Source organism: Oncorhynchus masou, chromosome 14 (genome assembly GCF_036934945.1).
Source record: "Oncorhynchus masou masou isolate Uvic2021 chromosome 14, UVic_Omas_1.1, whole genome shotgun sequence".
Lineage (NCBI taxonomy): Eukaryota > Metazoa > Chordata > Actinopteri > Salmoniformes > Salmonidae > Oncorhynchus > Oncorhynchus masou.
In genome coordinates, this window is record NC_088225.1 from 33674877 (window position 1) to 33689056 (window position 14180).

The window sequence follows — 14180 nt, forward strand, 5'->3', positions numbered from 1 at the left end:
TGTCTGTTCTTTCAGGCTAGAACTGACCTGTCCTTGTCTGTTCCTCAGGCTGGACCTTAGATGGGGGGAAAAACAATATTTTTTCCCATAATTCCCCTTCATCCTGGAACATTCTTCAAACTATATTAAAGTCAGAGCCTATTTATTTGTAACACTGATCGAAGTCAATGTTTTTGATGGCCTCTGTTTTTAATCTGCATCTGTAACTTGTGATACTTTGTCTTTTGTGTGTATTTTTTATTATTTATTTATTTATTTATTTTTACATTTTATGGACATGCTGATATTTCCCTGTTTTGCCTTCTTGGTCGTCCTTTGCAAAAGTGGTATATTTATGACGTTTCTAACATCAATGGGTCTTTAGGCCCATCTGGTTAAATAAATAAAACACTCTGTATTTAGAACGGTTGGTTTTATTCTAGATAATAAATAACCACATCATTAATTGATCACTAGAGGACAAATACGTGCCTTGATATAAATACGTGTTGTGGTAGGTATATAAATACGTGTTGCGGTAGGTATATAAATACGTGTTGCGGTAGGTATATAAATACGTGTTGCGGTAGGTATATAAATATGTGTTGCGGTAGGTATATAAATACGTGCCTTGATATAAATACGTGTTGTGGTAGGTATATAAATACGTGTTGCGGTAGGTATATAAATACGTGCCTTGATATAAATACGTGTTGCGGTAGGTATATAAATACGTGTTGCGGTAGGTATATAAATACGTGTTGCGGTAGGTATATAAATACGTGTTGCGGTAGGTATATAAATACGTGTTGTGGTAGGTATATAAATACGTGTTGTGGTAGGTATATAAATACGTGTTGCGGTAGGTATATAAATACGTGTTGCGGTAGGTATATAAATACGTGTTGCGGTAGGTATATAAATACCTGTTGTGGTAGGTATATAAATATGTGTTGCGGTAGGTATATAAATACCTGTTGCGGTAGGTATATAAATACGTGCCTTTATATAAATACGTGTTGCGGTAGGTATATAAATATATGCCTTGATATAAATACGTGTTGCGGTATGTCGGGACCACGGACATTAAAAGGGTCGGGACTGATGGTGTGTTTACATGTCTACTGTTGTGGCTAGATGGTGTAGGCCTACAGCTCAATGGTACACAGTATCATCTGGATATATTTTGTTTAACCTTTATTTAACTAGGCAAGTCGGTTAAGAACAAATTCTTATTTTCAATGACGGCCTATCCCCAAACCCGGACAACGCTGGGCTAATTGTGCGCCGCCCTATGGGAATCCCAATCACGGCCGGTTGTGATACAGCCTGGAATCGAACCAGGGTCTGTAGTAACACCTCTAACACAGGCCGTCATTGAAAATAAGAATTTCTTAACCTAAAATATATTTTTTTTTTAAACAGATGGTTGTCTCAGAACTGCATGCCCTGTCAACAATGGGAAACCAGATTATTTTAACCTCAAATCAAATAAAATGTATTTATATAGCACTTCATACATAAGCTGATATCTCAAAGTGCTGTACAGAAACCCAGCCTAAAACCCCAAACAGCAAGCAATGCAGGTGTAGAAGCACGGCGGCTAGGAAAAACTCCCTAGAAAGGCCAAAGCCTAGGAAGAAACCTGGAGAGGAACCAGGCTATGTGGGGTGGCCAGTCTTCTACTGGCTGTGCCGGGTGGAGATTATAACAGAACATTGCCAAGATATTCAAATGTTCATAAATGACCAGCATGGTCAAATAATAATAAGGCAGAACAGTTGAAACTGGAGCAGCAAAACAGCCAGGTGGACTGGGGACAGCAAGGAGTCATCATGTCAGGTAGTCCTGAGGCATGGTCCTAGGGCTCAGGTCATCTGAGAGAGAGAGAGAAAGAGAGAAGTCGAGAGAGCGCACTTAAATTCACACAGGACACCGAATAGGACAGGAGAAGTACTCCAGACATAACAAACTGTCCCTAGCCCCCCGACACATAAACTACTGCAGCATAAATACTGGAGGCTGAGACAGGAGGGGTCAGGAGACACTATGGCCCCATCTGGGGACACCCCCGGACAGGGCCAAACAGGAAGGATATAACCCTACCCACTTTGCCAAAGCACAGCCCCCACACCACTAGAGGGATATCTTCAACCACCAATTTACCATCCTGAGACAAGGCAGAGTATAGCAAACAAAGATCTCCGCCACGGCACAACCCAAGGGGGGGCGCCAACCCAGACAGGAAGATCACATCAGTGACTCAACCCACTCAAGTGATGCACCCCTCCTAGGGACGGTAACCTGCAAAGTTAATTATCCTAACCTGCTAAGTAAACAGACCATCAGTCCCAATTTTCCATCATGCTGCGTTTAAGACATCTGGGATCTTGGAAATCACCAACCTCCAACTTTACTTTACTAATTTTATCTCTGACAGGGAAAATGTGTTTTTAACAGTCGTCCAGCCCAAGTCAGAATCCCTCTGACCCGAAGGTCATTTGAAATCAGGATTTGACCTCAGTTTTTTTCTGAATTCCCAGTTGTCCTGAAACAACAATTGTTTATTAAATTGACAAGATTTTGAGTGACTGCTTTAACAATGGAAATCCATGATGGAATCCTCCATGATGGAAGGCAGGCTGGAGGAGGTGAGATCAGGTGGGACCGGTCTTGCCAAAGAGAGGGCAGATACATTGTGAACAACAGGCCATTGAGATAGATACAGGACTCATTATTGTATCTGCCATTTTTTTTTAGCTCTTATCTCCATTTTAAAGTAGTACATTTTTCTTCTTCATTGGATTAATTGCTCCCAAGTCATATGAATCCCCACCCTACTTTAAAATGGTGGAACTGGATGCCCTTATAATAAAACGGTTTATTCTCATGAGTTCTCCTATCTCTATGACAACAGGCACAACTCAGATATAACAGGTGTGTCGTGCTGGAGGAGGTAGGTGCACTTCCTCACCTTTTTCAGTTTGATAATACGCCAAAAATGTATTCAGATCCTAAATATATTATATTTAATTATCACAAATATTCCATGAACAACGATTGAATGACCAACCAAATAAATACGTAGGCTACAGCAGCCTACAGGTCTTCTCTCTGGTGGTGGCGAGAAAGACGAGGAACGGCCCTGCGTCTCAACCAATAGCCAGTGTTGGCTAAATATCCCAAGCAGGGCTACAGAAACTTCCAGAGAGGATCAGGCTCCTTGGGCTTTGCTGTGGCCACTCTGGGTTGGGTGTCCACGGGAAGAACGGTATAACTAAGTGGTGACATATCGTTTTGGGTTCCACTGTGCAAGAGAGGGGGGCGATGGACATCAAAGCAGACACGGTGAATCTAGTTGTTGTTTTTTAAACGTTCTGATTGGCCAAAGTTCTCAATCCTCTAAAATCAAATACAATGTTATTGGTCAAATACACATGGTTAGCAGATGTCATTGGTCAAATACACATGGTTAGCAGATGTCATTGGTCAAATACACATGGTTAGCAGATGTCATTGGTCAAATACACATGGTTAGCAGATGTTATTGGTCAAATACACATGGTTAGCAGATGTTATTGGTCAAATACACAGGGTTAGCAGATGTTATTGGTCAAATACACATGGTTAGCAGATGTTATTGATCAAATACACATGGTTAGCAGATGTTATTGGTCAAATACACATAGTTAGCAGATGTTATTGGTCAAATACACATGGTTAGCAGATGTTATTGGTCAAATACACATAGCAGATGTTATTGGTCAAATACACATGGTTAGCAGATGTCATTGGTCAAATACACATGGTTAGCAGATGTCATTGGTCAAATACATATAGTTAGCAGATGTTATTGGTCAAATACACATAGTTAGCAGATGTTATTGGTCAAATACACATGGTTAGCAGATGTTATTGGTCAAATACACATGGTTAGCAGATGTTATTGGTCAAATACACATGGTTAGCAGATGTTATTGGTCAAATACACATGGTTAGCAGATGTTATTGGTCAAATACACATGGTTCGCAGATGTTATTGGTCAAATACACATAGTTAGCAGATGTTATTGGTCAAATACACATGGTTAGCAGATGTTATTGGTCAAATACACATGGTTAGCAGATGTTATTGGTCAAATACACATAGCAGATGTTATTGGTCAAATACACATGGTTAGCAGATATTATTGGTCAAATACACATGGTTAGCAGATGTTATTGGTCAAATACACATAGCAGATGTTATTGGTCAAATACACAGGGTTAGCAGATGTTATTGGTCAAATACACATGGTTAGCAGATGTTATTGGTCAAATACACATAGTTAGCAGATGTTATTGGTCAAATACACATAGTTAGCAGATGTTATTGGTCAAATACACATGGTTAGCAGATGTCATTGGTCAAATACATATAGTTAGCAGATGTTATTGGTCAAATACACATGGTCAGCAGATGTTATTGGTCAAATACACATGGTTAGCAGATGTTATTGGTCAAATACACATGGTTAGCAGATGTTATTGGTCAAATACACATGGTTAGCAGATGTTATTGCGAGTGTAGCGAAATGGGCCTTTGCATTGCACACATGTAGCCTGCATTTCTACCTTGGTATGTCAGGGTGGGAAATGTGAATTGGCCCAAGTTCGAGGGTAATAATAAATTTAGGTTCTAGTTTATTGAGATGCTGAATACACCACACCAACATATGGATTTTAGATTTTCTGGCTGTTTTTAAAACGAATTTCCTGCAATTCTACGTAGTAATGATTTATGTGCACTACTTAATCAATTGATTTGATGATTACGTCTATGCACATAAATTAGATGATAGTTAACCTCTGTGTTTTTCTTTTATTCTGTAATAGGGTATATTGTAACCATGTGTTCAAGCTAATCAAATAAAAATTGATTTCGCGTTGACCTTTTAGAACCACGAAGGGCGCTCCAAACCTTTAACAAATAACCCTCGACATCTGTTGCCTTACGGCTAATAGTCCTGCTGATCACTTATTGATACAAATAAGAAGATTGTCGCTTCTCACAAAAGGTGCTCGTTTAGTAAAGTTAGATCAAAGCGGAATCAATGTCTTGCAAAATCAAAATGATTAATTAGTAGCCTATTTTACTTAACCAAAAACAAATATAATAGCGTAGCGTAGTAGGGCAATAACATTACTGTTACACCAAACACACCACATTCCTATCGAGATTTTAGGATGGTGAAGCTGAAAAGTGGAAAAATATCAAAAATATTGTCCAAACTCAAAAGAGCCACTAGGCCGGATATATATGCTTCGATTGAAACTAGAATACAAGAAAGGCTAACACTTAGTTAACACCATCGCTGTAGTTCGCTCACGAAACAGTCATTCAAGAAGGTAGAAATCCATATTCCCGTGAAACTGATTGAGATCAATCAAACGATTGGCATGCACATGCCGTTTCACCGGTAAAAACCTGAAGAATTACGATTCACGATTGACAGTGATGACGGCCTATTCGTTTTAATTAGGTATGTCTAACTTGGTGTTTGAGGGCATTAACAATAAAACATGTTCTTGAGACAATATGTGTGGGCCTAGTCAGACGTTGCTAATGAAGGATGCATTTTATGCGTATTCTATAACAGGGCTCACCATCCCTGCGTCTGGAGAGCTACCTTCCTGTAGGTTTTCATTCCAACCCTAATCTAGCGCACCTGATTCTAATAATTTGCTGGTTTATAAGATTAATCAGGTTATTTTATTTATTTTTATTTAACCTTTATTTCACGAGGCGAGTCAGTTAAAGAACAAATTCATTCACCCCGGTTAAACCCTAACCAGGACGACGCTGGGCCAATTGCGCGCCGCCCTATGGAACCCCCAATCATGGCCGGTTGTGATAAAGCCTGGAATCGAACCAAGGTCTGTAATGACCCCTGTAGCACTGCGCCACTCGGGAGCACCAGGCTCGTTCCAACTGGGGTAGCAGTGAATCCTTACAGCACGGTAGAGCACCAGGGTTGGAGAGCCCTGTAATGATAGGTTACATCTGTCGGTACAAACTTTGATTAAGGAAATTATGACGTATTTACATTTAAATTTTGGTTTTTCTCGAAGTTGCCATGTGCGGTCACTCATATCAGTGCATTTGTAACAACCTAACCATTACAAAACTTTATTAGATCATATAAGCCTTACGTAGCAAATTAGCAATTACATATTTTGTTTACCAAATTCAACACTCATTGACCTCCATACAAACATTTTCTTGGACAGATTTTGTGCGGAGTAAAACCTTTCGCTTCGCCTCTTCCTCTCTGCTTCAAAGCGCATTTGATTTAACCGACCTCTTAGGCAAATCATGAACGCGATTGGCCATTCATCGCCCTACACACTTGATTGACAGTATAACCGACCAATGGTGAGCGGTTAAACTATCGCGGTGGTAGGAGGATTAGCGATGAGTCTACTTTGGACAAAAGAGAAATATATGCAGCCTTCGCATTGTTCTAGGTGGCAACTTTGTCACTACTTTCAGCCAAGGAATGATCTATGTAACAACATTTGCTGGATACTTCTGTTCCGTTTTGTAGCTCCGTTATAAAGGTACCGTCATCTTTCGGCACTGTTGGAGCACCGGGTGCTAGCCACCGCAAGCAATCCTAGGTAGGTTACTATTAACTGCCAATTTACTGGGATTTAAATCGCGATGGTAACGTGAATTTATGACAGACTCGTCCGATAGTTCGATGTACAGGCAAATGATGCTGTCTGCACATATACATTTGTAACTGCATTTTTGTCAATTCTGACTCTGGTTGCGTTATTGTAAAATTGGCAGAAAATAAATGCCAGAGCATAGCTACTTATTTTGACCAGAGACGACATATTGCAAGCATTAGCAATCTAACGTTATCCAGTTGACACTGCTTGTCACTGGTGTGAAGGCGAGAATACACTTCCCCTTTTGTATTCTGACCAAAGTGCAGTCTCTTTTGTTTGCTGCCTTGTTTGCTTGTTGCCAAACATCAGTTAGCAAGTACTTGAATGTACAAGTTTAGATATTGTTTAAATCTTCCAAACACTGCTTTTAAGACTTTTTATGAGTAGAATGACAATGGCTACAAAATAAACAAGTCATATTCCAAATTGGTCCATTTGCTTTGTTTGAATAAACATGATATATTCATGTACTGTTATAATCTCCACCCGGCACAGCCAGAAGAGGACAGGCCACCCCTCATAGCCTGGTTCCTCTCTAGGTTTCTTCCTAGGTTCTGGCCTTTCTAGGGAGTTTTTCCTAGCCACTGTGCTTCTACACCTGCATTGCTTGCTGTTTGGGGATTCAGGCTGGGTTTCTGTACAGCACTTTGACATCGGCTGATGTAAAAATGGCTTTTTAAATAAAATTGATGTTCATTCAGCCTTGCCGTTGTGCTTTTCTTTGCGGTCCTATAGTTTGACAGCCAGCCTATTGTCATCAGTTGACACTGACCGCGCACTCGTTAGCTGCTAGGTGATGACGGTGATGACTTGTGTCGTTGTTGTTTGCACAACTCCTTTAACCCTTTTCTGCTGTCCTTTCTTGCCTGAAGCACATTGTAGACATGGACATGTTGAATAGAGAACTCTCTCTTGGTTGGAAAGTATCAATCACTGTTCATCTAAGTTTAGCCTACTGACACTCGCCTTCCGTTTACTGACTCGCACCTGTTTACTGACACTCGCCTTCCGTTTACTGACTCGCCTTCCGTTTACTGACTCGCACCTTCCGTTTACTGACTCTCTCCTTCCGTTTACTGACTCTCTCCTTCCTTCCGTTTACTGACTCTCTCCTTCCTTCCGTTTACTGACTCTCTCCTTCCTTCCGTTTACTGACTCTCTCCTTCCTTCCGTTTACTGACTCTCTCCTTCCTTCCGTTTACTGACTCTCTCCTTCCTTCCGTTTACTGACTCTCTCCTTCCTTCCTTTACTGACTCTCTCCTTCCTTCCGTTTACTGACTCTCTCCTTCCTTCCGTTTACTGACTCTCTCCTTCCTTCCGTTTACTGACTCTCTCCTTCCTTCCGTTTACTGACTCTCTCCTTCCTTCTGTTTACTGACTCTCTCCCTTCCTTCCGTTTACTGACTCTCTCCCTTCCTTCCGTTTACTGACTCAGTGAGAGAACTGTAAGAGAGGGAGAAGAGATCAGAGAGAGAAGAGTGACCAGTGGTGTGGGCAGAGATGGGAGAACCAGAGTCCCTTAAGTTTGTCTCTCTGGAGGAGGAGGTGGACTACTGGAAGGAACAGACAGCCAAGCACCAACAGAGGTACACACACACACAGAGAGAGAGAAAGGAGCAGTCCGCCAGGCTCCAGCAGAGGTACCCACAGGTATCTGCTTAAACAGTAGTGTCCTCTGTTACTCCACGACCACCGTCTTGACCCCTAACCTCTCCCAGGGCTGAGGAGGCACAGGAGGAGCTGCAGGAGTTCCAGCAGATGAGTCGTGACTACGAGGTGGAGCTGGAGACTGAACTCAAGCAGTGTGAAACACAGAACCGAGAACTCGTCACACAGAACAACAGGCTACACATGGAACTGGAGAACTACAAGGTATGACCTGTTGACTTGACTCTAGTTTAGAGCAGCGTTTTTCCAACCTCTACTCAGGGACCCCCAGCCCTTCCATTTATTTGAACTATGTTGTGGAAAATTCCTGTATTTACCAAGTCATGAGAGCAAACCACACAAGTCAGAGTTATCATAAAGTCCATCTTTAATTATTATGAGCTCCATCACAACCCTGTGACTCTCAGATCAATTCAGTGTCTATAAATGAATTCTCTGAGAGTCCCTTACACATTGCAACTGAGATCCTTTATAGCAAAGACACACACAGCCAGACAGCATTGGCATAATTTATCGTTCAGCTTTGTCTCCTAAACTATGTTATTTTCTCAAACTCAGAACCATAAACCATTCCTCCATATCAACAGGCATATATCAAATCCATCCCATCTTGACAAGATCACAGAGACACATTGACTGGCACACAGACATTGTGGAGCCAAGAGATACACGCTTGACCTCTCCCCTCTCTGCGGCCCAAGTAACTTAGTCCTGACAGAGAACAGATAACTGCAACCCCGCCACAGTATTATACAAAAATAACATTCTGATGAGAAGTAACTTACAAATATATGATGAATATAAAACATCTTACCTATGTTACCAACCAATTCTGATTATTCCACAACAACTATTAGACAACTAGCACACCTGATTGAACTTATCAAGCCCTTCATTATAATAACATTATTATTATTATTATTTATTACATTTGTAAAGCTCTTCTCATTATACAGAATAATTTGCGGGTGCATAAAATCAACAAAAAAAGTAGAGCTGACAACCCGATTTCCCCGAGGGACGGAGCTTGGTCCCGGGGACGTGGAAGAGCAGGTTATCACTTGACCTGAGGGGGGAGTTATGGAGGGAGAGCAGTTCCTTGAGATAAGGAGGGGCGTTGTGAATCAAATCCAAGTTTATTTGTCATGTGCGCCAAATACAACAGGTGTAGAACTTACAGTGAAATGCTTACTTACAGGCCCTAAACAATGTGAACAATGGGTAGGCTATATACAGTAGAGGCTGTATACAGTAGAGGCTGTATACAGTAGAGGCTGTATACAGTAGAGGCTATATACAGTAGGGAGGCTGCTATATACAGTAGGGAGGCTGCTATATACAGTAGGGAGGCTGCTATATACAGTAGAGGCTATATACAGTAGAGGCTATATACAGTAGGGAGGCTGCTATATACAGTAGGGAGGCTACTATATACAGTAGGGAGGCTGCTATATACAGTAGAGGCTATATACAGTAGTGAAGCTATATACAGTAGGGAGGCTACTATATACAGTAGGGAGGCTACTATATACAGTAGGGAGGCTATAACAGGCCCCGGTTAGTCAGGCTGATTGAGGTAGTATGTAGATCTGGTTAAAGTGACTATGCATATATGCTGAACAGAGTAGCAGTAGCGTAAAAGAGAGGTTGGGGGGTGGTTGGACACAATGCAGATAGCCCGGTTAGCCAACATGCGGGAGCACTGGTTAGTTGGGCTAATTGAGGTAGTATGTACATGAATGTATAGTTAAAGTGACTATGCATATATGATAAACAGAGAGTAGCAGCAGTGTAAAAAGAGGGGTTGGGGGGGCACTCAATGCATATAGCCTGGGTAGCCATTTGATTACCTGTTCAGGAGTCTTATGGCTTGGGGGTAAAAACTGTTGAGAAGCCTTTTTGTCCTAGACTTGGCACTCCGGTGCCGCTTGCCATGCTTGCCATGCGGTCTATGACTGGGGTGGCTGGGGTCTTTGACAATTTTTAGGGCCTTCCTCTGACACTGCCTGGTGTAGAGGTCCTGGATGGCAGGCAGCTTTGCCCCAGTGATGTACTGGGCCGTACGCACTGCCCTCTGTAGTGCCTTGCAGTCGGAGGCCGAGCAGTTGCCGTACCAGGCAGTGATGCAACCAGTCAGGATGCTCTCGATGTTGCAGCTGTAGAACCTTTTGGGGTTCTCAGGATCCATGCCAAATCTTTTTAGTTTCCTGAGGGGGAATAGGTTTTGTTGTGCCCTCTTCACGACTGTCTTGGTGTGTTTGGACCATTCTAGTTTGTTGTTGATGTGGACACCAAGGAACTTGAAGCTCTCAACCTGCTCCACTACAGCCCCGTTGATGAGAATGGGGGCGTGCTCGGTCCTCCTTTTCCTATAGTCCACAATAATCTCCTAAATCTTGGTTACGTTGAGGGATAGGTTGTTATTCTGGCACCACCCGGGCAGGTCTCTGACTTCCTCCCTATAGGCTGTCTCAATCGTTGTTGGTGATCAGGCTGTTGTCGTCTGCAAACCTAATGATGGTGTTGGAGTCATGCCTGGCCATGCAGTCGTGGGTGAACAGGGAGTACAGGAGGGGACTGAGCATGCACCCCGGGGAGCTCCAGTGTTGAAGATCAGCGTGGCAGATGTGTTGCTACCTACCCTCACCACCTGGGGGCGGCCCGTCAGGAAGTCCAGAATCCAGTTGCAGAGGGAGGTGTTTAGTCCCAGTATCCTTAGCTTAGTGATGAGTCAGCAAGAGGGTTTTGAATTCAATCTGTAATGAGACTGGGAGCCAGTACAGAGATGCCAGGATGGAGGTGATGTGGAGGTGTTGAGATGGGGAGCCAGGATGGAGGTGGTGTGGAGGTGTTGAGATGGGGTGCCAGGATGGAGGTGGTGTGGAGGTGTTGAGATGGGGAGCCAGGATGGAGGTGGTGTCGAGATGGGGAGCCAGGATGGAGGTGGTGTCGAGGTGGGGAGCCAGGATGGAGGTGTCGAGATGGGGAGTCAGGATGGAGGTGGTGTCGAGATGGGGAGTCAGGATGGAGGTGGTGTTGAGATGGAGAGTCAGGATGGAGGTGGTGTTGAGATGGGGAGTCAGGATGGAGGTGATGTGGAGGTGTTGAGATGGGGAGCCAGGATGGAGGTGGTGTCGAGATGGGGAGTCAGGATGGAGGTGGTGTTGAGATGGGGAGACAGGATGGAGGTGATGTGGAGGTGTTGAGATGGGGAGCCAGGATGGAGGTGGTGTCGAGATGGGGAGTCAGGATGGAGGTGGTGTTGAGATGGGGAGTCAGGATGGAGGTGATGTGGAGGTGTTGAGATGGGGAGTCAGGATGGAGGTGATGTGGAGGTGTTGAGATGGGGAGCCAGGATGGAGGTGGTGTCGAGATGGGGAGTCAGGATGGAGGTGGTGTTGAGATGGGGAGTCAGGATGGAGGTGATGTGGAGGTGTTGAGATGGGGAGCCAGGATGGAGGTGGTGTCGAGATGGGGAGTCAGGATGGAGGTGGTGTTGCGATGGGGAGCCAGGATGGAGGTGGTTTTGAGATGGGGAGCCAGGATGGAGGTGGTGTTGAGATGGGGAGCCAGGATGGAGGAGGTGTTGAGATGGGGAGCCAGGATGGAGGAGGTGTTGAGATGGGGAGCCAGGATGGAGGAGGTGTTGAGATGGGGAGCCAGGATGGAGGAGGTGTTGAGATGGGGAGCCAGGATGGAGGTGATGTGGAGGTGTTGAGATGGGGAGACAGGATGGAGGTGGTGTTGAGATGGGGAGACAGGATGGAGGTGGTGTTGAGATGGGGAGACAGGATGGAGGTGGTGTTGAGATGGGGAGCCAGGATGGAGGTGGTGTTGAGATGGGGAGCCAGGATGGAGGTGGTGTCGTGCCAGGGATCCTGGAGAACACTGTTGTAGTAGTCCTGGAGACTCCTGCCAGGGATCCCAGTGAACACTGTATTGTAGTAGTCCAGCCTTGAGGAGATAAAGGCATGGACCAGCTTCTCTGCATCAGACTGAGTGAGGGGGTGGGACTGAGTTTGGTCAATGTTCTTGAGGTGATAGAATGAATGTGATAGAATGACGTTCTAAACTTTTGTTGTTTAGAATTTGTAAGTCGCTCTGTCGCAGGTCCTAATCCAGGCACTTGTCATCTCCCGTCTGGATTACTGCAACTCGCTGCTGGCTGGGCTCCCTGCCTGTGCCATTAAACCCCTACAACTCATCCAGAACGCCGCAGCCCGTCTGGTGTTCAACCTTCCCAAGTTCTCTCACGTCACCCCGCTCCTCCGCTCTCTCCACTGGCTTCCAGTTGAAGCTCGCATCCGCTACAAGACCATGGTGCTTGCCTACGGAGCTGTGAGGGGAACGGCACCGCAGTACCTCCAGGCTCTGATCAGGCCCTACACCCAAGCAAGGGCACTGCGTTCATCCACCTCTGGCCTGCTCGCCTCCCTACCATTGAGGAAGTACAGTTCCCGCTCAGCCCAGTCAAAACTGTTCGCTGCTCTGGCCCCCCAATGGTGGAACAAACTCCCTCACGACGCCAGGACAGCGGAGTCAATCACCACCTTCCGGAGACACCTGAAACCCCACCTCTTCAAGGAATACCTAGGATAGGATAAGTAATCCTTCTCACCACCCCCCCCTTAATGATTTAGATGCACTATTGTAAAGTGGCTGTTCCACTGGATGTCAGAAGGTGAATTCACCAATTTGTAAGTCGCTCTGGATAAGAGCGTCTGCTAAATGACTTAAATGTAAATGTATAAGAGCGTCTGCTAAATGACTTAAATGTAAATGTAAATGTTTGATGCGGCTGTCAAAGATCAGGGAGGAATGGAGCTTTGCACCCAGACAGGAACCTGAGGGGGCCAGAAGGATGTTCTGTCCTGCAATGGTGAGGTGTGTTATTGGTGCACGCTGGACCTGGTTCGGGGCTGCCAACTAGTAGGGCTTTGGTTTTTGCTGTTGTTTAGTTGAAGGACGTTTTGCTTCATCCATGCCCTCATCTCTCCTCCTCAAGGCAGGTGTTCAGACGAGCACATGCATCAGAGGGACTTGGGGGCAGTTGACACCGACAGCTGGGTGTCAACAGCATAGCAGTGGAAGGAGATTCCACACAACCCAAGGGGGTGAGCATGTATTGGATTGGTCCAAGAACAGATCCATGTGGGACACCGCAGGTGACGTGGTGGGTCTGGGACCTGGACCCACCTCGCGACATGTCTGAGAGGTAGGGGTGGAACCAGCTCATAGCTGGTCCAGACAGTCCAATGGCGTCCCAGGGGCATTTCAGAAGGGTGGGGTGGTCGATCGTGTCAAGAGCTGCACGCAAGTCCAGGAGGATCTGGAGACTGCCTGCATCAGCCGCCATCAGCAGGTCATTGGTGACCCTGAGTAGGGCCGTTCTTCAGTGCTGTGGGCCGGAAACTTGACTGGAACTTTTCAAATGGGTGCTTCTGATTTGAGATGGCCTTGAAGCTGTACATCAACCACTATTTTTCCCCCAACACCTTAGAAAGAAAGGAGAAGTTGGATATTGGCCTGTAATTGGCCAGTACTTCTGGGTTCAGGGCGGGGCTTCAGAAGGGGGCTGTTGACAGTGGTCTTAAAAGGATGGTGAGGCCCAAGTTTCTGAGACGCTCCAGGATGCAGCCAATGGATTTAATATTTTTCAGTTCTTGGATGTGACGACCCTCCCACCTCTGTCTGCCGAATTCTTTCTCTTTGTTCTTCTTATCTTTAATAGGATGTTGGTGGGCGGAGCTGGGAGGGTCATCAGTGAAATGGGACACACCTGGGCCCGGGTGTGTCCAGGGAATAAATACACCTT

The 14180-nt window shown here is 44.9% G+C and overlaps 1 protein-coding gene across 1 annotated transcript in view; it reads left to right on the plus strand.

Annotated features, from left to right (window-relative positions):
- The first annotated feature begins 6407 nt into the window (after positions 1–6407).
- The window catches only part of LOC135554776 (nuclear distribution protein nudE homolog 1-like), a 19723-nt gene continuing 11950 nt past the window's right edge, over positions 6408–14180 (plus strand). Inside the window, exons 1-3 of the mRNA XM_064987206.1 lie at positions 6408–6639; positions 8133–8283; positions 8416–8569. Of these exons, the coding sequence (XP_064843278.1) occupies positions 8198–8283; positions 8416–8569 (240 nt within the window). The 5' untranslated portion in view covers positions 6408–6639; positions 8133–8197. The remainder of the gene's footprint in view (positions 6640–8132; positions 8284–8415; positions 8570–14180) is intronic.